Genomic DNA, 23598 nt, shown 5'->3' with positions numbered 1-23598 from the left:
GACGCGTACGGTGGCTCGTTGCTGTGTTTTTCCAGGGTGGGGAGGGCAGGTCCGGTCCTGGGGGTCTTCCAGGAGCTTAACCAACGTGCGCAGGGCTGGGCTGGGACGGGGCACATAGCGCCTCAGCTAGCCGCGGACTACAGTGGCCCCTGATCTTTTTGGGCTCACCATTTTTCGGACATTACACTCTGTAACAACAATTATCTTAAAATTAGCATCATAACTCCGCCTCAGTTGTTGGTTAACTTGTCCGACTTTTAAGCCATTTGTTCTGGACAATCAACGTGTCTCTCCATCTTTCATCCCTCTGGCTCTGTAGCTGTGAGTGACGGCTAGTCTCAGTCACAAGGGGTACACTCGCTTTACAGATAATTGGCAGCATCTACTGTTGTGAACGTATATTGGCCTTTAAAAGCCCAGACCCCGAATATAAGAGCCCTGTGTTACTATATATTCAGACCAGTATGGAAAATACATCTCAGACAGCCGGGCTTCTGCTTCCTCTGACTTGAATTGGCACCTGCACTGTTGATATGCTCGAAGCCAGGCAGGTATCCATCAAAATGTGATCGGCCACGCCTGCTCATGTCTTTAGAAATGGATTAATCAGCAAAATAAGCCGTTTTTTAAGGTTTGTTTTATTTCTGGATGCTTAAATATATTATATTTTATATTTGGTCTATTTCTACATTTTCAGAGGCTTTCAGAGCAGTTGGTTAATTGCTTCAGGTCCTCTAGACAACCCTCTCACATGTTTGCCTCCTCTTCTCGCCTCCGTGCACGGCACAGCGGGACATCACGTGACTCCGAGGAATTTACACTGGAATGAAGGCTGGATGTTCCATGTCTGGCTAGGATGAGGTTTTTCCAACACTAGAGAGCAGATTAAATTCTGAGCTGTAGTGGAAAGAATCATGCCGCAAATAAATGCCTGAGGAACTCATTAGAGAGGAGTGGAAATTGACATAATACTGTCGGTGGATGAAGTGATTTTCTTATTGCTCCTATTAGGAGGTAATGGGCAGAGTCGAGCTACTAGTGGACACACATGAGCCGAGCTGTGGAAAAGGGCAAAATCAGCAAGGTCAATGCTTTTCAGAGGCCTGTCATCGCCGTCCGCGATACCTGGAAAATGACGGAACAAATGTATTCACTTTTTGCATAACTGCGAGACTTGCGCCAAAAGGACGGCCAGAAACATTACCCAGGTCCCGGGGTCACCGCTTCAAGTACCCAGCTTGGGTTTCTAACTATTATTTTCTGTGGATACAAAAGCCTAATGAATCTGGCAGGGATTTGATCAGTGGAATATTCCATTGAATCCAACCCCTCCATTGATTGGGAATGTATGACATGTGTATTAGTCATGCAGTGTGTTTTATTTTTCCTGGCAGGAAGGCTTGCCCCGGCATTATCACTCTCCTCACAAACTGCTGTATCCAGTTTGTCTAAAATCCCCCTCCGGCCACGCACGTCCAACAGATAAGCCCAAAACTGTAAACAAGTCATAAATGCATCTGCAAACACATTTCTGGCTCTGCAGTAAAAGTTTACAAGGAACGAAGTAAGAGCCCAGAGTTATGCAATGAGGCTGTGATGGGGGCAATGCATGCAGGGTGAATGGTGGAGGGTAAAGACGGGCTGCATCACCGGTAGTGTATATTCATCCACCTGTCTTTCCCCCACAAATAAACTGCGTCTTTATTTTGTTCTTTTATTATTTACAATCCTTCTGTAGCTGTTTAAAATACTTTATCAAAAATCTGGGCACAACAAAGCCAACGTGGGCTTCAGGAGTTCGGAAATTTCAAGACTTTTTCTTCTCCAAATTTTAAGTGATTGGCTCCATCTTTGTAAACACAGGTTGGGGTAGGAGGGATGGATTTTCTCTGATGGGTCTGCGATCCACCACAGGCCAAAGTCAACACAAACCTGGCTCTGTGAAATGGAATAGATTAGCTTCACATTACCCAACATATACCTTAAACCTCAGTGTCATCCACCGATCTCTGTTTCTTCAACAAACACTTCCAGGAATAAAACAAAGGCTGATTATGAAACAGATTTACAGCAGAGCCTGACATGCTGTCATCCTTCGTTCAACTAGAAAAGCCCTCATGCTTCTGTGTGAGATAAATTTTAAACTAAATAGTTTTGTAAAAGTTGGATTTATGGTTCACGTCTGTAAGGAGACGGGGTGGTTTAAAGATATAATCTCAAATAAATCACAAGCAGTGCCCAGTTAGTGACGCGTTTTCCATCAGCCAGCAGTGGTTGGTCTGCCAGAGAGGGTAGGTGGAGCTAAGCGGCTGCTTCTCTGCTCTCTGCAAGTGTTGCGAGTAAACAGCAATCTACTATGGCTGAACAAACAAAGAAAAGATGGATGACTACAGATACAACTTCAACAAGAAGTGAAAATCCAAAGAAAAAGAAACAAACTCGACGCTCAGATGAAGCAAACAGTCTGAAAAGGAAAGCGACCGTCAGCCAGGAGAATCAAGAGTTACAACCAGAGCCAACCGTGGACGTCACACATGCAGCACTGTCTGGATATCTGGGAAGTGTGCTCCTGCAATTATCGTTTATCACCAAAGGTGCTGCCAAAGAGAACGACACTGAGATCTTTGAGATTAGCACTTTAAGCAGTTAATTTTGTGATCCAATCGTAGGAAAAGTCAAACTGTCACCTTTGGTATAAATGCCAAAGGGAGAGGACTCAGATGTAGATGAAAAAATAAGTTTGAGAGCAAAAGTCTAAATTCCAACAACAAGTCAAAAGGGTAAAATCCAAAAGGGGAAACAAAATGCTTACTCAGTATCTCAGGCAAAGAATAATCCGGGAAACACAACCGCAGGTGAAACGCAGGGAGCCAGGAGGAAACTCGAGCCAGGATGACATAACTTTCTCAAAAGGCTTCATGGGAATAGACGAACTGGCACAGAGACACGGTAAGACTGAATACACTGGGGAGGTGAGGCTAATCAGACACAGGTGAGACAATCAAGGAACAGGTGAAAACAATAAGGGCAGGGAAACACGCAGAGGCAGGAAGTGGAACATCACAGGGGTAGTAAAAAACAAAATAAAACAGGAAATGCTTTTTGAACGCCACAACAAGAACAACTCATGACACATGAGTATAATCGTGATCCACGGGTCATACTGACAGCCCAGGATGTTGACTGTAGACTGCGGTTGTCTGTTTTGGCTGCAGGAGTTAAGTGTGGTCACAGATTCTGATCGATTGGCGATGGGTTGTAATAATAAAACACTAGCGAAGCCTTCAGAGCTCGTTTAGCTCAGTTCTGCTGTTCGGCTCAGGATGCTGACGACTGTTTGAGAGTGACGTGACAACAATCCATGTATTCCACAACCTTCAGAGGACATGTCGCATCTTTAGGTCAGAACAGGCCAAAAACACAAACTGTCATAATGTGGTGCTAGAGAATCCAACAAGGACGGCTCTGCTGGCTCAGACGTGTCCTCAGAACGAGATGGACACCACCGGGAAAGAAGGAACAACCTGTTGTAGAGCTGTGATCTGCAAACAGCAAACCTAACTCGGGGCGAGGCACAGCATGCTGCACAGGGACCAGATGGAAGCCCTATGTTAAGTCAAGTAGTGAACAAAAAGGGGCATCTCTGCTCACGCTCACGCTCGGCCACGCCCACAACGTCTTCGAGAAACTGTATTAGCAGCAAAGTTAGCTGTTTTTTGATCGAGGTTTTCAGATAGTTATGATGGCTTAATTTCATTCACATTTTTGTGGATGCTTAATGAGACTCTAAACTCAAATGTGCATTTTTTATGTTCAAAGTCAAATTTCCAGAGGCTTTAAAATCCTTCCCCACAGAGAGTGCTGCGGCGGGGATGTTTCAGATGTCTCAGGGTCTTTGTCAGGAACGTCCTCCCACAGGAATCGATGCCTTCTATGTTTACAGACACAATAACTGTGGTTTCTTTGTTATAAATGAAATAAAAACACAGTAGTTAACTGTGGCGGCAGTCTTCATCAAATCAGAGAGAAGAGGGAACTCAAATTTCATCAACAAAAATGCAGAGGAAGAAGAAACAGATGAACGGCTCCGAGGCTGCTCGCTGCGACAGCAAATGATTAGTGGAACAAATATTTTGTGCTGTCTGAGCCTTTGTTGTTGTCGAGAGACAGCTGTGCCAGCTTACATAACGGCTGCTAATTTTAAATGTTGCAGGTATTTATAACAATTGAAAGAAGGCATGCCTCTGCACACTGAGCACACCGAGCAGTCTGTGCATCTGTGCAACACTGGTGTGTGGCCTGCTGACACTGCTAACGTGACTGATAAAGACCTGCCTGACAGGGCCAACACAGACAAAGATGGTTACAATATGAGTATGGAGGATTATTCTTAATGTCTTGTAAAAAATAACCATCCATTATCTACTTATCCTGGTCAGGGTCGCGGGAGGCAGGGTTACACCTGGACTGATCACCTGTCAATCACAGGGCTGACACAGAAAAACAGACAACCTTTCACGCTCACACCTACAGGCAATTTTAGAGTCACCAATGAACCTATCGAGCATGTCTGTGGACTGTGGGAGGAAGCCGGAGTACCCGGAGGGAACCCACACATGCACGGGGAGAACATGCACACAGAAAGGCCCACTACGTCTAAACTGGCACTCAAACTAGGAACCTTCTAGCTGTGAGGCGACGGCACTAACCACTGCACCACCGTGCAGCCCTTGTAACAACATGTTTAACAAAATTAACCTCATTCTAAAGATGAATTAACGCTCAGCTTGTCTAATGCTAACAATGTTGTCTGCCTTTGCCATGGATGGCAGATGTCTGAATTTTTTTAGCACAGCGCAACAAAGCATTCCTTATAGATAAACTGAGAGATGCACCAACAGAAACAAAGAGAGCAGATGACTACAGAGGTAGTATCTATGTACTTAGATGTATATCACTATACATTTAATAATTTCTTGAGAAGTTTTTTAAATAACATCAAAGTGTTGGTTTTAAATCACACGTGGGTCAAACTCTAGTCTCTCATTGGACATTCCTGTGATGTTTGACCAGTGCACGGCAGGAACAGCTGCTCTGATACTGTCATGGACGTGTATTCTTTTCCTCCCCAATACGTGCGTCATGTATGTATTTTAGTGCATTTCTTTAAATATGAAAAGTGATTGAACATGACTTTAAAATCAGCCTTACCTTTTTTTAAACGGCTTTAGCTCAGTTTAGCTGTTGAGTGTAACTTCATTGTTTTCTTCAGTGAATACAGGCGACCTTCCAGAGTGTATTTAAACATTTGAAACTTGGTGAGCAAATTTAAGTCCAAGAAAAAGAAGACGAGCCCGCACACGTGCTACAAAAGGTTTAATAGGCTAATCACAACGTTTCAACACAACGATCTTCTTCAGGTGATAGTTCTTTGAGAAACTAGGAGGCCAGGTGAAATACATCCATAAAAAAACATACTTAAATATAAAAAATAAAATATGTATGACTTTCCCGGTTGTAAAGATGTTGAAGTTGTTCCTGAAGGCCATCAACTGATTCTGTCCCATTGTCAAACAAAGAGTCTCTTACTATCATGCCGTCTTCTTTTTCTTGCTGCTGTTTGTTGATCGCCCTGCACCTGCGTGATGTGCGGACAAGAACCCTCCTTCAAATGTAAGCCACAGCTTCAGCATTATAGACAGGCGAAAGGTGACGTCCAACATGGAAGTTCCAGTTTGTGAGAGAAGATTCATGAAAACAGACATAAAGTTTAATGGAAAGCTGCAAATCAGAATTCACTTCACGGCATTAAAGAGAAACGATCCAGACTTCTGAAAGGGCCTGATAGTTCCTAATAAAGTACACAAAGTAAAGTCCCTTTACAATGAAAATCTGTGCATGATGAAATATCATACATTCAGACTGTAGTGACTTTTTCCTATAATTTTCATAGCTGAAACTCGAACAAGGCCAGCGACATATCAAACAAAGCCACTGCAGATACGCCATGAAGATCTCTCATGTCAGTAGGATTCAGCGAATCTGTAAGTACTCATCTTCAGAGTTGAACAGTTCATGCATACAACCGGTCGGTTACATAAGGATGAATCAGTGTTGACCTGAGCGTTTGTCACAACTCTGCATCCATCAGAGCGTGAGTGCAGTTCAGGGCGCTCATCGTGTGTTGGGGTCTTTAAAAGAATGATAACTATCTCTGAGCCAAAAGGAAAGTGAACATCAGCGTCGGCCGTCCAAGATTACAAACACTCCCAAACAGGATGGGAACAGTGATGAGGAGCACGCAGATGTGGATCTTCTCTACACTGTGTACTCTGAGTGACTTTATTATTCTGGGCCGCTGCCTGCACAGAGTGCACAACTTTAAAACACTGAATGCTCATAAGCATAACAACGATGGTTTGGCCTCTATCTCCTTTAGGGAGCCAGCACGCACCCTCAGAACATCTGTGGGAACGCTGTGATCCAAAGTCCAGCGGATGACGGTCAGACTGCAGGATTCCAGGGTCGTTCCGGTCTTAGGTACACAGCATGTGATCACGACGTCGCTGGTTTGAATCCCACATGTTGCAAGACCTCGTCCCACATCTAATAAAGGCAAAAATGATCCGAGGTCTATAATTAAAATGCATGTTACAAAATGTACAAGCAGAGTAAGCTTACATCAGCAGTCGAGGTTTGATTGCTCTGGTCTGCAGAACTCACTGGGCCCTGACGGCTCCAGGCTTTATGTGTATCAACTGGTGTAGTCAAGGCTGATGGATGTGCAGCTCGAGTCCTTCTGCTTGAGGTTTATGCTTGCTCATGGTGGAATTTATTTGGATTAATATGACTGATTTATTATATATGTGACTAATATCAAGTATGGTATAGACCTGGTGCAGTGGTTAGCGCTGTCGCCTCACAGCTAGAAGGTTCCTGGTTTGGACGTAGCGGGCCTTTCTGTGTGGAGTCTGCATGTTCTCCCCGTGTGTGCGTGGGTTCCCTCCGGGTACTCCAGCTTCCTCCCACAGTCAGTTAGGTTCACTGGTGACTCTCCTGTAGGTGTGAATGTGAGCGTGAAAGGTTATCTGTCTCTATGTGTCAGCTGTGATTGACTGCCGATCAGTCCAGGTGTAACCCCGAGTCTCGCCCAATGACAGCTGGGATAGGCTCCACCCCCCCTACGACCCTGAACAGGATAAGCAGTGGATGGATGGATGGATCATTTTGTAGGTATTCTATCTGGTATTTTGAAGTTTTTTATTTCTAACAAAACACAACAAATGTTGATGACTTACCCTGCAGTCACGGGCGCATCCTTCACTAGCTTCTTGCGTCTGCATAAAACACAGAAATATGCAGAATTAAAAAGTACTCCTCTCGCCGCTTCAGGGGAACTTTAAGTGTCAAGAGATAACTTTTGTTTTGATCTTGTGCTAATGTTCTGAAAACTATCCACGACTAAAGCCAAATATGAACCAACATGGTGAAGGCCCCGTTTTGAGTATGGTCCCTAAAGACTTTCAAAAAAACATTGAATTGTCTTAAATGTCTTTAATAATGCTGCCAACAGAAACAAGCTGTAAACAGAGGCGGGTTGCTGTAGGAGGTTGTTTGTATGCTGAAAGCAGCCAATAACTCTTTTACTGTACGTTGCATGTGAGTATTGTTTTCTTCTTTTAGCTAAGTACTTAACTACGGAAGCCCTAAGGGGACATGCATCCACACGTTATTGACTCACGTGATAAGTCATCTCTGGATCTTTCTTCGAGCTCTCGACTCATTTATCTCAAGATCACAAAGCTGGTGTTCTCGTGATAATTTTCTGTCGATCTAGAAACCAGAACATCAGGCTGCTCACTGTGATATTACCGAGCAGGACATGCTGTGCTGCCATCGCCCGCACTATTGAGGGAAGTTAAAGGAGCAGTTCTCCCCTGGATGAAAGCCGCTCTTAGTCAAAGCTGGTGTTCTCTGTAATCAATAGAAGCAATAATATTTGAAATTGGCGCCTTAGCTGTGGAGAAGGTTGTACAAACAGCTCGTGGTTTCGCCCATTTTACATTCCTACAACACCCAGCGTGCATTGCGCCCCTCCCTCTGAAAGGAACGGCCCAGCGAGAGACGCTTGAGTAAAATACTACCGTTTTCGCTGCAGGCGGACGTGGACGGGCAGCGGAGGAGCAGCTCGCCTACTCCCTGAACAAAGTATCCAGAGCCATATAGACAGAGAGTCACGTCAGTGGAGGTCCAATATGCTCCATGATCCGCCATTGTGTCGCGACTCTCTCGCTACGGCTCTGAAAGTACCGTCACTCACTCGCTCACTCACTCGGTCAGTCAGTCACATACAGACCCAAAAAAAGGGAAATTACTCGTTATCACAGAAAACAGAACATAAAATTAATTTGGAAATATTTTTTTCTTCTACAGATAAAAACTTTCTGATGATGTAAAGTGTATTAATAACTGTGTACTATCACTTAGCATAAGTAGAAGTATAAGAGTGACAAAAAACAACCTCAGACAAGCGTTGTACTTATTCTGACTTAGGTTTTTTTATTTACATTTTATACTTTTACAAAAACGACTCTTTTTAATAACAACAGGACTGCAAAGCCAGAACACTAGCAAAGATTCAGAACAACCATAAACTCTAAAATACAGAGTGGTCTTTGTCAGTTTTTAACAGCCAACTGTGGAATATGATCCAGTTAAAACACTCAACACCACAAACTGTTCTCCCTATACAATGTGCAGGTTGCATTACTATTATCTGGGATGTTTTTGTACAGCTTCTCCAAACTACAGTTTAAATACAGTATCAAAGACACAAAATACAACATCTGTCTCAAAGCAGGTTGTAATCAAGTAGCCTACAGTATAAAGAATATGCAACATAGTATGAGTGTATATACTGTATATTTATATATATACACATACTGCAGACAGTCACAAAGTGAAGACTACCAAGGCCCCCAAACTCCCAAACTAAGCTGTTCTATTCACATTTAACAAGAATATCCAAAGATGCCATGAAACAGCAACCATCATACAAAAGTCACCAAAAATATATATATGCAATTATGAAGAGCTACCATGTTTTTCTTATATTTTCCTACTTTTAAATAAGGACTGGAAAACGTATACAACATCAAGTGTACATTGAAAAGGCATGTCCTGTATATAATCAAGATATCTGAAAACATTGCACATAAAAAGGGAGAACGTACAGAAAAGAAGAAGGCATGCTGAACAACAGATCAAAGCTACGCTGGATGAAGAGTCATCGACAAATAAGGCCTTGACATCGCCAACTGAAGACATGCTCCCCACTTCACAGAACGATATGAACATGCAACTCTCCAAACGAACAGAAAGGAGCTGAATAGAACCGTCACATCGAAGCTTTTTGTTCCTCGTTTCACAGATCAAACGGGGCCCTCGCCTATTTGATATTCACCTTCAGTCACATTTGAACAAACAAAAGTTCTACATTCTTTTTTTTATATAATTCACCATTCCAAAAACTAAATTACAAACTCTGAAAACAACAACCTGTCCATTTATTGCACACCATTGGTTCACAAAAATATTTTGGGCACTTTTGCGTTTCAACAAACAGCAGCATTTCATTATAAAAAAGTTTTTTTCTGAATACAGACTCCGAACACAACAGATGAAAAGCGTGACATAGAAATGGAGGATAGAAAAACCTTGTTAGATTTTTTGATATTGTGCAACTAGAGTTAATAGGTCCATTTACTAAGGCTAGCCTCTTAATGCACAACATCATACAGTGTTTTAAGGGGCCGAAACAGCAGGACCCCTTTGCTAAATAGCATGGACCACTTACAATGATTATCTCTTTCTTTTATTATGTGCAATTACTGATTGCCATGGCAAATCCCCAATAAGATAGAGAACATTTGGTCCTGTAGGAAATAAGCATGATTAGTACCCAGATAAAACGGGCAAGATGGCACGTCTTTTAAACATCGACTGATAGGAGCGCGCACGGTCACACTAACTCTTTGTAAGACTAGAGCCCGACCGATATATGACTGATAACTTTACTTATTATCAATACGGTGGCCAATATGGGTCAGTTTTTGAGCTGGGATTAAAATAGAACTCATCTTTTAGGATTGTACGTCTGGTTTTCACTGATATGACTTTGCGAATGTGCTCTGAAAGGTGCTCTTCTAGACAATTATCTTGGATAAAAAAATATAAACTTTGTCAACCAATTCGAGTGCGGACCACCGTCTGCTGCTACATGTGAGACAATTCTTAAATCAACACAAGCACTGTTTTCTGTTCCATAAAAAAGTTTTCACATCGTCACATATTAGAAACATTTATATATCTGTAACAGGCCGATATCAGACCGATAACGTCAGCCTCCTAATATATCGGTCGGGCTCTAATTAAGACAGCTCTCAGTGAATTTCAATGATCAGGGCAGGTCATATCTCTGCCCTCCTCACAGCCATTACTCATCTTTACATTTACAATCAACCCTGTATATGAGGTCATACATCCGGCTGTGATTATCCTTAATGTCTGTTTGTACTTTCAGGGGACATTAAAAAATAAAAGAATTCACTGAAGACGAAACCCAGTTACAGTCAGTAGCATTCAACTCATGGATTATCGCCATGGGCGTCATTATCTTCTCAGAAATACAGGCACAACGATGTCCAAGTACACAATTACAACCATGTTGGCACAACACAGGTAACAGGAGCTGGAGGTTTGACCCCAAAGCGACGTAAAGAAATGAAATTAGTAAAGACAAACTGTTTTCAGTTTAAGGTTTTGGAGTACACGATATATTCATCATTTAGAATGATTCAGCTCACAGTATTTGCATTCACACATTAAACAGCTCCTATTGCTTCTGAAGCAACGTCATCACATAAAAGCCGACAGCCTTGTAACCGGTTCTGACTGCCATCAGACTCTGTTTGCATCACTTCCTGCTTCAGACAGACAGGTATTTCTTTAATTCTGGGAATTTTTTCACAATCTAGTTCTTCCCTTTGTGACAATAAAGGTTAAAGAAAAATAGATGTAATGCTGGTAGTTAATCCACACGACAGAGATATTCTTTGTTTATAGTCACAGACTGTTTATGAGAAGTATAAACCTGCATCCTTTTTAATGGTACCAAATGAAGCTTTATCACCCCGGTAAACGCTTTCCTAATGAGTTTATGGTCTTAATTGCTCAAGACTTTATAAGGGCAGTCCACAATTCAATGTGTGGCATCAGGGAGGCGACGGCCACTTCTTATAAACAGTCTGTGTTTCTAATCAAAGAAGACACGTCAGGATTAAACTTTAAAACATGTTGAACCAAAGTGAAACATCGCTCCAACAGTCATGCAGTTTCCTAAAGCATGTTGGTAAATCAATATTTAAAACACATAAAACCATTTGACTGAATTAAGCTGGGATGAAATGCTACATCAACATCTCTTGGAGCCCATTTGGGAAAATAACACTGCAGCTGTAATAAAAAAAAAAACCTTGAAACTCCAAGTTTGAAAATTGAATTTTACATAAATTTCAGTCTTATTTTGTTTTTGTTTTTTTAATGGACCTTGAAATGAAACGATGAATCAGTGCTGACAAAAGTTTCCTAAACTCCCGGAGTTCACTTTTTGAGATCCAAGGTTTGATTTAACAACAGTGTCTTAATAAAAAATAAAAAAATAACTCGTTATATGTCTGGAAAATTATATACTGCACAAATGTCTTGAGGGAATACTCTGTCAATATAATTTCAAGTTTTAAACATTTAGAAAATGAAATGTTTTGTGTTCATATAGATAAAAAAGAAATGCACATACACACACCTGACACATCGGATTTCACAACACCCAACATACACAGCATTCAAATAGTAAAACAGTACAAGCTATTGCAATATAGATAATATTGACATTTAACAGTTTGCCTATAGCGACGGCACTGAAGGAATAACACAGTCTCTGCCCATACAAACTAGCATTATCACTACAAAGGAAATACAAGGTTTTTTTCTTTAGCTCAGTTTGCAAAGACTCGATTTGTCACCGTTGGCAAAGTCACGACCTCTTCTTCCTCGACACGCTGCTCTGTTAAAAAGGGAACTCTCAGGCACTTTCCAAAAGTAGGGCAAGGCTTGTACTTACCAGACCTCGAATTGGCTAAGACAAAGGGACTTTAGCTAGTGCTGCATTCACGTCATATGGGAAAAAACAACCTTCCTACACATCACTCTTAAAATACTCTTGATAAATACTGCGCCCAGATTCTTTTGACCTACTGAAATCTCACGTTTGTTTCAAGAAAGTTTGGAAAATTCTACTTTTGTTGCAAAGAAAACAAATAAAATGCTCATTGACTGGATTTGGTTTAGTTTAAACATAAATAAGTGCATCTGTTTTGCTTGTGGAAAAACATCATCAAGGCGACAGAAGTCTTCAGAAAACTTCCATCGCGGCTTCACGTGGGAAGGTTCAACACGTGTCCCAGTTCTCACTTATATCCGCGCTTCAACAGATATTCCCATATGACCAGACTGCGAAATAAGACATGCTAGGCAAAGTAGAGGGCTTGAATCACTCGATGGTAATTGAAGCCAGCTCCTTGGCCTGTGCATGCTGCTGCTGCTCTTCTTCAAACACCTCTGGGGAACTTCCTCCTTCACTGTTGTCCATCTTGGTCTCCTCTGTCATGGCTGCCGTCTCATCGGCGTCCATCTTGAGGGAGGTCGGGGCTTCCAGGGGATCCAGGGGCTCAGGTGAGAGGAAGCCGGAGGAATTCTCACAATTCTGGGTAGAGGAGGAGACCTGGGAGATGACGGGCATCTGGACTGAGGAGGAGGATGAGGCTGCGGTGGTGGTGGAGGCGGAGGTGCTGCCCGGGTAGACAGGGTGATGCTGGGACTCCTCTAGCTCATACTGGACCCCCAGCGCCTCCTCCTCCTCCTGCACCTGGCTCAGGTAGTCGGGCACGAGGAAATCACTGCAAAGACGGACAGAAAGAGACACGTTCGATGTCATTTCGTTTGCTGCCTCGCAACACTTTTCTCATTAAAAAAAATACTTGTTGGCAATTAAAACAATATTTTTACTTTGCACAATTTTCCAGCATATGGCCCACGGTAAAAACAAAGTGTCTAATGATGAGAGATTAACACGTGTCCTAAATGAGACTTGTATACAAATGGAGCACTGCTGACTAGAAGCTACTAGAATATTTGGGCCAGACATTAAAAAATTAAGAATAAAGTCAAACTTTTAGTGTAAGTGTGAAGCACAGCCAGAAATCATTGGAGGAAAAATATAAAATATTTTTCAAGTTCAAATGCCAAAGATCTCCTTCTTCGGATGTATTTTTTCTTATACCTAACAGCCCTTTTAAAGCCTTACAGATATAACTTATGTAAGTCTCTATCCATCGCCAAATGAGGCAACAATGCTGATTGAGCCTATGGCCCACTGATGAAAGCCTTTGCATCTGCAGTATTACAGACTGGGTGTCTGAGGCGACATTTGCGGAAAAAAATCACAAGCACGCCCAGTTAGTGACGCGTTTTCCATCAGCCAGCAGTGGTTGGTCTGCCAGAGAGGGTAGGCGGAGCTAAGCGGCTGCTTTTCCGCTCTCTGCAAGTGTTGCGAGTAAACAGTAATCTACTATGGCTGAACAAACAAAGAAAAGATGGATGACTACAGATACAACTTCAAACAGACTAGGTCCAATATGCTCCACCATTGTGTCGTGACTCTCTCTCTCTTTACGGCTCTGAAAGTACGGTCAGTCAGTCAGTCAGTCAGTCAGTCAGTCAGTCATGTACAGCCCCATGTGTAGGGCTAAAAAAGAAGTCAAAATCCAAAGAAAAAGAAACAAACTCGACGCTCAGATGAAGCAAACAGTCTGAAAAGGAAAGCGACCGTCAGCCAGGAAAATCAAGAGTTACAACCGGAGCCGACCGTGGACATTTGGTTATCTGAGAAGTGTACTCCCACAATTACCGTTTAATTATTTATTATTATTATTTAAATAGAATGAAACTGTGATCTTGGAGATTATCACTTTACCTTTTGAGCTTTGTTTTATCTCTTAAAAAATAACTCCCTTGCAGCCACTGCAGGCGTGCAGCCGGCTGTCGGCTGAGGTGATCTAATGGAGCAATTCCAAAACAGTTTGAAGCTCCGAGTCGTTAACAGCAGAACATTTAAAAATAGGGCCCAGGTTACAGGTCATATGTTGCTGATATATGTAGAGCATGGCTATACAAACATTTCTGCAAGTCATAAAAAGATGAGTGTTATCTCCACTCTCAGATTGTGATCTATATTTTAGCATATTCCCAGCTCAGCCTGGCCATCTGAATTCCTATGACAGAGGCCCTTTAAACTGAGTGAGTGCGCCGTGTGACCATGGTTGTAAACTAGATGAATCCCAGCGCTGCACCTTAAAATGTACAGACTATCAAACAGTTGGAATCACAGCTGAGTATCCAGAATAAACAGTGAAGGTTGAGTGTAAGTGTCCACTGTGACCGCTGAATACGACAAACTGGAATGCAAAACAGAGACTCAGAAAAAAAATACAGTGTAGTTAACATCTCTTTTTATGTGAAGACTGAGGACGGGAGTTAAGAGACTGACTGGACTGCCAGAGAATTTTCCACACTGTTATGATCTCAAGCATAGACTTTCTACTATAAAACTCTTGAGGAGTCAATGGCCCGTTCGAGCCCTGCCGACCTGTGAGGGCTTGAGTTGATTAAGAAGTGGAAAAGTCTGGGAAATAAAAACACTCTTCCACTTTATAAAGACACTGTGTTCTGCCTTTCACAAGGCTTTGTGGGCTGAGCTGCTGATAGAAAACAACCAGCCCACTCTGTTTGGTTAAGAGAAAGTCATTCAGGTAGCAACAAATAGTGATGACAAAATGATCAAAGTTTTGTTTAGAAGCTATTGTGAATGACCAAACGTTTTCAAGGAAGAGTGGGAGTATAAATGAGGGACTTATAACTTGGAAATGATCTCATGTGTTTTAGAAAACTGTGCAGATGGCTCTAATATCGGCAGTGTATTCCAAAAGCTTAACTCTTTTCTTGATAACTCATTCATCCTCCGATTTTCTCAAACAGACCGAGACGAGCTTGAGCTATCAGCCATCCCATCCTGACAATGAGCTTTAAAGGAATAGTTCAAATCTTTAGGAAATATACTGATGTACTTTCTTGCTGAGAGTAAGATGAGAAAATGTATAACACTCGTATGTATTTAATGTAAATGTAAAGCTAATGCTAGCAGTCGGTTAGCTTAGCTTAAAATAACTACTGGAAATGGGGGGGAACAGCCAGCGTGGCTCTGTCCAAAGATAATATCCACCTTCCAGCGCCTCTTTAGCTTTTTAAAAACTCTTCACTGAACACTTCAACACATCTTGCTTGGTTAATCTGTGCAAACTAACTGAAGTGTAAACATGTTAATTAGTGTTTTTACAGTTATGTATTTCTCAGTCGGGCATAGGGCAGGGCAACTTCAAATGACATCTGCTTTTTTGAAAACTCTCAAGTGCACATGAACGATGGGAGCTCAGGAAGGCAGTTACAGAAGTCCAAAATGACTTTCATTTTTAAACATGGTCCGAAACCATGAATTCAGATTAACTGATAAAATAGAATCATCATCTGGCTTTAAAAGGGCGTACCTACGATTGGCCCTGCCAAGAGAAGGCTTTAACCCGTCTGTGAAGTGGTGTCTGAGTGGCATTTCTATACAGATTAAACCAGTGGTTGCCAACCTTTTCCGACTAATGACCCACTAGAAAACCTTCGCGGCACACATCCGACCATAAACAAATATGGAGGCCAAATAATGCGTTCTCAGAGCGCTTTTATAAAAGGAGCTGTCCATCATCACACAGAAGACAGAAACTAAGAGTGAGGGGCCGTCTGCAATCGGCTAATTAACAAGTAATTGATTACAAATTAAATAACAATAAAGAAATACATTGTCATACATTGTGATGAGCCTAATACAATTTAAAAAACAACAATGAAATGAGTTTTTAAATGTTTTAAATGTTAAATCATTTTGTTGTAAAATATTTAAAAACTTTTTTTTTTTAATTATTAATTTTTTTGCAATGATTTGCCATTTTCATTGATTTAAACAAATTAGATAAGAGTTCATTAGAGAGGTTCATAAGTGCTGGTAGACATATTTGGACTGAGCCAAGCTACCCATTCACCCGTTTCCAGTCTTCAGACTAGCTTCAGAGCTTAGCTAACCAGTCATGGCTCGATACATAGTAACAGGAGTGCAGTTTTCACATCTTATTCTTGAGATGAAAATGAAAAAGTATATTTCCCAAAATGTTAAATTATTCCTTTAAATGAGTGAAATTAAAAATCCCAATAAATACAGTCAAATACTTCAGGTACACTTGATCAAAACAGCTGAAATCATCTCAAAAACAAGTCTAAAAAACCAAAGTCAGGAAGGAAATTGATCAAATGAACCTCAGGTATTAGAATCTAAACTGAATTATTTTCTGATCCAGGTGGGATCTGAGTAAATGATGGGGGTCAGCGCCCCCAGACTCCTCACCTGCTCTGGAAGTAGTTTGCTAGTTCGGATGCCTCATGGTTCAGACTCCTCAGGTGTACAATTAAATTGCCAGAGTTGGTGAACATGGCGCCGCACGTTTTGCACTCGTAAATCCGCGGCTTGCGGATTATGTGTCGGGAGACCCTCATGTGGTGCTTATATTCACCGAAGGACGTGAATGTGGCGCTACAAATCTGGCACCGGAAACAGCGTTTACCTTCGTGCTTCAGCCGATGCATCTTTAGGGAGTAGGCCCGTGTGAACTTTTTCCCACAGCGGTCACACTGGAAAGGCTTAATGCCTGCAGGAGGAAGGAAAGACACAAGGTTCAGCTCATCTGTACATTAGCATCACACGTGTTGGTATAGTGAGGTGAGGTGAAGTGAGGTGAGGCATCATGTTGCCACAAGTATAGCAACGTACTATCAGCAGTAAGGCTGCGGTAACATGAACACTCATTTTCATTCAGGTTCAAGGTTCCAGTTCAGGTATGTGACATGCATAAAAGTCATGAGGACATCACGGATTCATCGTCCTTGAGGGCTACCTTTCAGTGCCAACGCATTCAGTAATGTCATGTTAGCACATATTTGATCAGCTCCATGAATATGGATATTACATTTCCACCAACGCATGTCCCCACGCATATACAGTGAGACAATGGGCATGTGCAAAAAGACTGTAATCAGGTTAAGCTATGTATGTTAAACTTCAGTCATTGTGAAGTTTTCATTTCCCCCTGTCAACATACCGGAGTGAATGAGCATATGCTGTTTCAGGTTTTGAATGCGCGTGAATCTGACTCCACACGTCGGACACTGGAAGGGTCTGTCGGGGCCGTTGGTGCCGGGCCTGGCTGAGGGGCTGATGTAGAGGTGGTATGGATATTGAATACCTTCTAACCTAGAAGGCAAAAAGAGAAACGCTCTCAGTGATATTCAAGCTTGTTTGTGATCTTAATACATTTAAAGTTCCCATAAAATATCGAGCAGAGAGCTACTGGATTCCTTATATTATGTGTTTTTAATTCAAACATGTCATATATTGTTATTGCTGGATCAGAAACCTGCAGGTAGTGCAAGACAAGTAATAAAACAAACATGTATTTAGATTTCATGGGAACTTTAAGCTTCTCTTAGAGGAATACTTGAAAACATCTTTTTTGACATCTTCTGAACTTTTCTGCTCGTCTCCTCGCATGCGTCTCGACTTCCAGCTAAATGCCACATTGGCATGCAAATAAAATTTATCATGCTGCCCGAGGCATTTACAATTCTTGGTATGAAAGTGCATCATGTCTTTGCCATTTCAACATGACGTCTAGATTAACAACCTAAACAGGTGTGGCACAGACACCCAGTTATGAGGTTTATGTCTATATATTCTTTATGGCTTGCCTTGCTGCAAGTTGCAACAAATCGTGATACCTTTCATCATCTTCTGCATGTCCTCCAGTGGTGGAGGTGCTCTGCATTGATGGCAAGCCCTCAGACACTCCCTCATCCATTGACCCTGGAAACAGCAGGAAAGAAAATTACTCATGTGGTCGCTTTCTACTGAAAAAAGAATAAAGCCTTATGCTTGTCATCTTGCATGGATTAGAATAATATACTGAAGGTCTTTGAGGGTTAATCCCAAATTTAAGGACTAATGCTGCTGGATTCAAAGTCTCTGTGCTACTAAGCAGCTTAGGAAAAAGTGACGAGTTTTTCCATTTTGGTTGTATTTACAGCAGGAAAGCCTTTGAAACTGCGTTTGGGCCACCAGACAATAAAACTTTCCACAGAGACAAATACAAATAAAGTCTTGTAGGTGGGTCAGCAGCTCTACTGCATGTTTTATAAGGGACACTGATAACTGGGTCAGGACGCAGCCCCTATCATACCAGTGATAGATACAGTAACACTAACATGCTAATATGTAATCTAACTGTATTGTAAGGCTAATGAATCTAGTCAATATGAATTAATGTTGACTGGTGAAGTATTTACACTTTGACGTGAATCGCACATGCAGTCATCCAGTCATCACTCTTGCACACATATGCAGATTCCAATAACGGTGGCAGGTGAGTCTTTAAAGACGTCCTCCAGAGAAAATCAAGGGTTTTGTGAACATCTCCATGTGGTGTCTTTCATGTGCTATGAGACATATCAGGGACAACATCAGCAGTCTGGGCCTGTCTGCTTTCAAACTGCAGTGTACCAAGGACAGGCTGAACAACACCTTTTCAGATTGGCAGGTTTGAGACGTCACAAACCTAAGGAGCCAAACCTGTTAATGGACGGGGTGACGCTATGCATATCACTATGTGCAACCAATGGCAACCGCTTCAGCAATGCGCGAGGCAGCTGGAACTGTCATTCTTGCAAATTCACTACTGACTACTAACGTTAACTTTACTACTACTTATTACTACATTTCAAGCTAGCTAAGTTTCAACTACAAGTTGCCACTAAACGATGGCAGAGATGCGTTTTGTTTTCGCGATGGAGGGGACGGGGACTATGCAGATTCAGGAATTTTTAATGAGGGCTTAGAGATGCCTTGGGAGGATTTTTAAAAGGTAATTAAATGTGTTTTGCAGAAAAAACACATCAAACACAATTTATTATTTCAAGCAGAGCATTTTATACATCTTACAACATGACTGGAGCTGCTCTTTAAAATTTAGCAGGTTTTGAAACAATGAGTCCTTCATTTTAACTGCTGCAGCTAAATAGATATTGCTAATGCTAATATGGGGCGTTACAGTTGCTCTGATACAGAGAGATTGTGTCGTGCTAAAGACCTGACATAAAGGCTGTATGTCCCAGAGTCAGCATCCTCACTCGTTGATTATCAATGTTGAAATACACACTGCCTAAACTCCACCTTGCTTCTTGCTCAGCCTCAGATCTATTTCTCTTGTTAAAGTGAAGCACACTTTTAAAAATATAAAAGATTTCATTCTGAAACAGACTTTTGGTTTTGTTAAGTGTGGCAATTTTTTCTAATTAACTACTCAAAGTTTAAAAGGAGCGTATTTTTACAGTGGCACACCTGCTCTACCATAACAGTTAGATCTTATGAAGTTAGTTGATGTTTTGTGTTAAAATTGCTATGACATAGAGAAATGGTGTGATTGTGTATTTGTTATGTTTTGTCTTTATGCTCTTATTTTATACTTTAAAGGATATTATTTGCCGTTTTTTTCAATACATATGTCTACCTCTGTTCTGTGTATTTATCCTCCGCAATGGCGTGTAAAAAAAAAGTGAGTTAAGGAGAAGAGCACCACCTATAGAGGAGGACTGTGGACTGATGAGGAGCTCCTCCTGGACCTGTTCACTTCCTGGAACAGTCTGTTGGTCACTTAGCGAGCTCTGGGAGGCACTGACGGGCTGCGAAGAAGCCTCTTGGACCTCCTCATCACTAAGACGCTCCACCTTCACCCGCACGTCTTCCTCCTCCGCCGGCACTGGCGATGATACCGTCTTGGAGCTTTCACACGTTAGGAAGTCACTGAGCCGCCGGCCGACTACCACCTCTGAGGTGCCCGGGGTGCCCTGCTCTAAACAACGAGGGCTCTCCGGGAGTTTTGATTTGTCTGAGTGGAACCTCCTGTCAATACCAAAGGGGAAAGTCCATGGGAAGGCCAGGGAGGACTCCACGGGCTGGGCTGTGCTGTCTGAGAATGAAGGGGATGGGTTGGGGATCTGAGGGGAGGTGGTGACCATCTGTGTAGTGCATTTGAGCGGACTCTCAGGCGATGCCATTGTAACAAAGGTTTTTCGTTTCCGTCGTGATTCGCGGCATATAGGAACGTTTCTCTCCATCACGCTGCAGTCAGATGAAACAGGCGACACACTGCCGTCCAATGGCGTCAGGGCACAGTTTGACGAGGCGCTCTCTGGTGCAGATTCATGTGGTTTATCCGCTGCCATGTTGTTATTATTGTTGTTGTTCCCCGGGCCCCATAAAATGCTAGACTTCATGAACTCTGAACATGTGCTTGCCACAGCAAACATCTGCATGTAACTTGCAGCTGCTAGAACATCGATGATATTCTCCGTGCTGATGGAGAGAGTAGATGTGTAGGCATATTCCAACAGAGGAGCGAATCCGCTAACGGTCACATGGTGAAGGTCCAACACAAACTTGTCCTCCTCCTCCGGCCTGCCTACGAGTTTGGAGCGAAAGAATTCACTGCAGCAGGCCAGGACCACTTTGTGGGCCAGGAAGAGCTTGTCTTGGACCCGGATGGTGACGTCACATAAGTGGCCCTCGTTGCGTAAAGCGTTTAGCTTTTCCAGCATCTCCTGGCTGTGGGAGGTCGAGCTGTGGGTGAAGGTTTTCACCCCCATATTGGAGTCAGTTTCTGACTGTGTACAGGAAATGTGTCCTGCAGAGAGATAGGGAGAAAAACAATTTAGCACAAACCTTAAACCCTGTGAACTGTAACTTATGAGTCAAAGATCAATTTGCAGTAGGAAAAGGGAAAATTGTTAACAACACATTTTTTTGCTAATCTTTGTTATTCTTTGGTATCAAGAACTTCAGTCTGTCTAATGATCACCTGACTAAACACAATCCAGCCCCAGCAGTCTGAGAATCGTGGTGAAATAACAGATGTCACAGTGGATTCTCACTGAATCACTCCATTAGAAATCAATGAGTGTAAACATTAAATGAGATGTCAAATATCACTCTGTAAAGACAGGATGAAAAGGCAAGCGTATTGTGGAAACAGTGGGTGTAGGCAGAGAGAAATACTAAGGTGCTCTCTGAGGGGAAGGCAAGGTGAGGGGGGGTGAACGCTGGGACAAAATGCCAAGTTATGTAACGACAATCAAAGCAGATGCGCAGCGATGCGAGCCAGACCCATGTGGAGGCCAGTGCACTACAGGATGCTCGGCAGCTGTCTGTGAGACATGTGGATTCTCTGAGGCATGAGATTTTCCATCAAACAAAAGCTCGAGTGAAGGGGCTCTCGCAGGGAGAGCGCGCTCCCCTTTACACACACACCAAAGGAAAATACTCTTGGGCTATGTTGGCCCAGTAAAAGGCAAAGTGAATTATAGACGTGGGCTGTGGAGGTGCAACAGGAGAGTGCCTATTCTGCACCAGCGAACAGGGCTACGAGAGAGGAGCTTTAATTCCACCATGGGGGCTTTCTAAAGGCTAAAATGTCTCCTGTAGGAGAATTATTTAGCTACATGATCTCTATAAAGTTCATCCTAACCTAACAAAAGGGAGTGTTCAGAGGAGGACATGAAATTGGGAGAGCAATTTACTGAATATTAGGCCTATTGCAAATCATTTCCAGTGTAATTAACCAAAAATCAAACTTAAACACCTTCATAAGGACACAATAAACTGTTCTACAAAAACGTCAAATTCTGCCTCTAAAACTGTCGTGTTTAACTTCTTGAATCGCTCAGTTTGATGCTTCAGGTAAGAACAATCTTAAATTTTAAAGGCCATGAAGTTTACTGTTAAAATCACACTCCTGCTAACTTCCAGCAAAAGTTAGGAATGCAGTGATTTGCTTTGCTTTCGTTTTTGGGTCAGATAAAGTAAAAAATGTAAAGACATCAATGGCCCATTTGTTCTAAACATTTTATAGAGGACTATAAACTTTATTGATTTGTTGATTAATCAACTACTAGTAAGTAAGTAAGAATCAGCAATTAGGGTTAAAACAACTACTAAAATTAACGACAAAAACATTTTTGATGGCGGTGGGGCAGAGGAGGCGTAGCCCTCAGCCTTGTACTTTTACTCTGTTTACATCACGTACTGGCAAGTGAACTAAGCCTGATATTGACGAAGGAGGGCTGACTGTCAAAGTCACCACAACAAGCAGAGCGACTGTATGTATGTCTATAAAGCTTGGAGGATAAATGTATAATGAGAAAGATGCTGAACAAACACATTTGCAAACACAATCACAGATCAGCTAACAGTAGCTAACAGCGTCACGCTCATACGTAAAGTCAACCAGGAGATTAAAAAGTACATCCGCTTTGCTGTCAAAATAAAATACAACAAAATCATGCTTGAGTTCTTTTACTCAGGTATTTTATCTAGAACAGATATAAACATTTATGTATATGACAAGCTAGTAATAAATCATTACAATACGCAAAACATAAACTGGGAAGAACCAAAATAAAGTAAATTAAGCCCTTTACTTATAAGTCGGGGTACCCCCATTTCCGGTTCAACTGTAGATACGTCTACGCAGCTGCAGCACGTAAGCTAAATAACGTTAGCCACAAAGCTAGCGCTAGCCAACACAACACTCTTACTTGGTTCCTTTGCCCTGAATAAATCGTTTAATTTAGCGGTGTTGGAGTGCATTTAGCAGGATAACCGTTATCAGACAAACTGTTCGGAGGGAATTTACCTTCTTGGATGAAGCCCGTGATAACGGCTGGGCCTCGGGATGCAAACAGCTCAGCTGACAAAAAGAAGCGATAGACGGAGACAGCGGTTCGCCCTGCCGCTTCACTCCGAACACTCACATTCCTCTTGCTTAGGCAGTTGTCAGCCTGCCAGCCGCTTAAAGTCAAAGTTTAATTAACGTTCACATGAATTTACATCACAACAGGATGAAGTTAAAAGTTTCGGGGTGCCTTTTTCATTCCTTTGTGCTCCCTGCTGTCCTTTCTGCGCTGTATTTTTATCCCCACAATGCAACGCGCATCTGTCACGCTGCTGTACAGTAAGAAACAGGAAGTCTCAAATTTAGCAACATGTACAACACAACTCTGACACTGCTCAGGAATTCCCACTGTTTATATTTATAAGCTTGGAGTTTGTATGACCTCCTGGTGACCTGGCTATCTAATTATAACATGAACAGATATGCTATGAGTTATCACACATTTATTTCCTCCATGTACTTCTATTTTTTGGGTGTTCTGAATTTGGGCAATATGATGTTTACCTACCTAAACTATTTGGCACTTTACAGTGAGTTCATATTCTTA

The 23598-nt window shown here is 42.1% G+C and overlaps 1 protein-coding gene across 2 annotated transcripts; it reads right to left on the bottom strand.

The window, feature by feature from the left end:
* Positions 1-8533: 8533 nt before the first annotated feature.
* On the bottom strand, positions 8534-23061 carry zbtb44 (zinc finger and BTB domain containing 44). 2 transcript variants are annotated; one of them, XM_069676652.1, is made up of 6 exons: positions 23013-23061; positions 19902-21005; positions 18049-18133; positions 17373-17524; positions 16622-16922; positions 8534-13016 (listed from the first exon to the last, which is right to left on the bottom strand). In XM_069676652.1, exons 2-6 carry the CDS (start codon positions 20965-20967, stop codon positions 12611-12613), a joined length of 2010 nt encoding a protein of 669 aa, XP_069532753.1. In that variant the 5' UTR covers positions 20968-21005; positions 23013-23061; the 3' UTR covers positions 8534-12610. The 2 variants fall into 2 exon arrangements, with proteins under 2 accessions (XP_069532753.1, XP_069532754.1); XM_069676653.1 differs by having other exon boundaries at positions 12908-13016; positions 16839-16922.
* Between the last annotated feature and the right edge of the window lie 537 nt (positions 23062-23598).

The sequence above is a fragment of the Semicossyphus pulcher genome, unplaced genomic scaffold (assembly GCF_022749685.1).
Source record: "Semicossyphus pulcher isolate SPU_LCO1_2020_fin unplaced genomic scaffold, fSemPul1.0.p SCAF_26, whole genome shotgun sequence".
Lineage (NCBI taxonomy): Eukaryota > Metazoa > Chordata > Actinopteri > Labriformes > Labridae > Semicossyphus > Semicossyphus pulcher.
The sequence above is the reverse complement of the archived record's forward strand: the minus strand, read 5'-3'. Positions and strand labels throughout refer to the sequence as shown.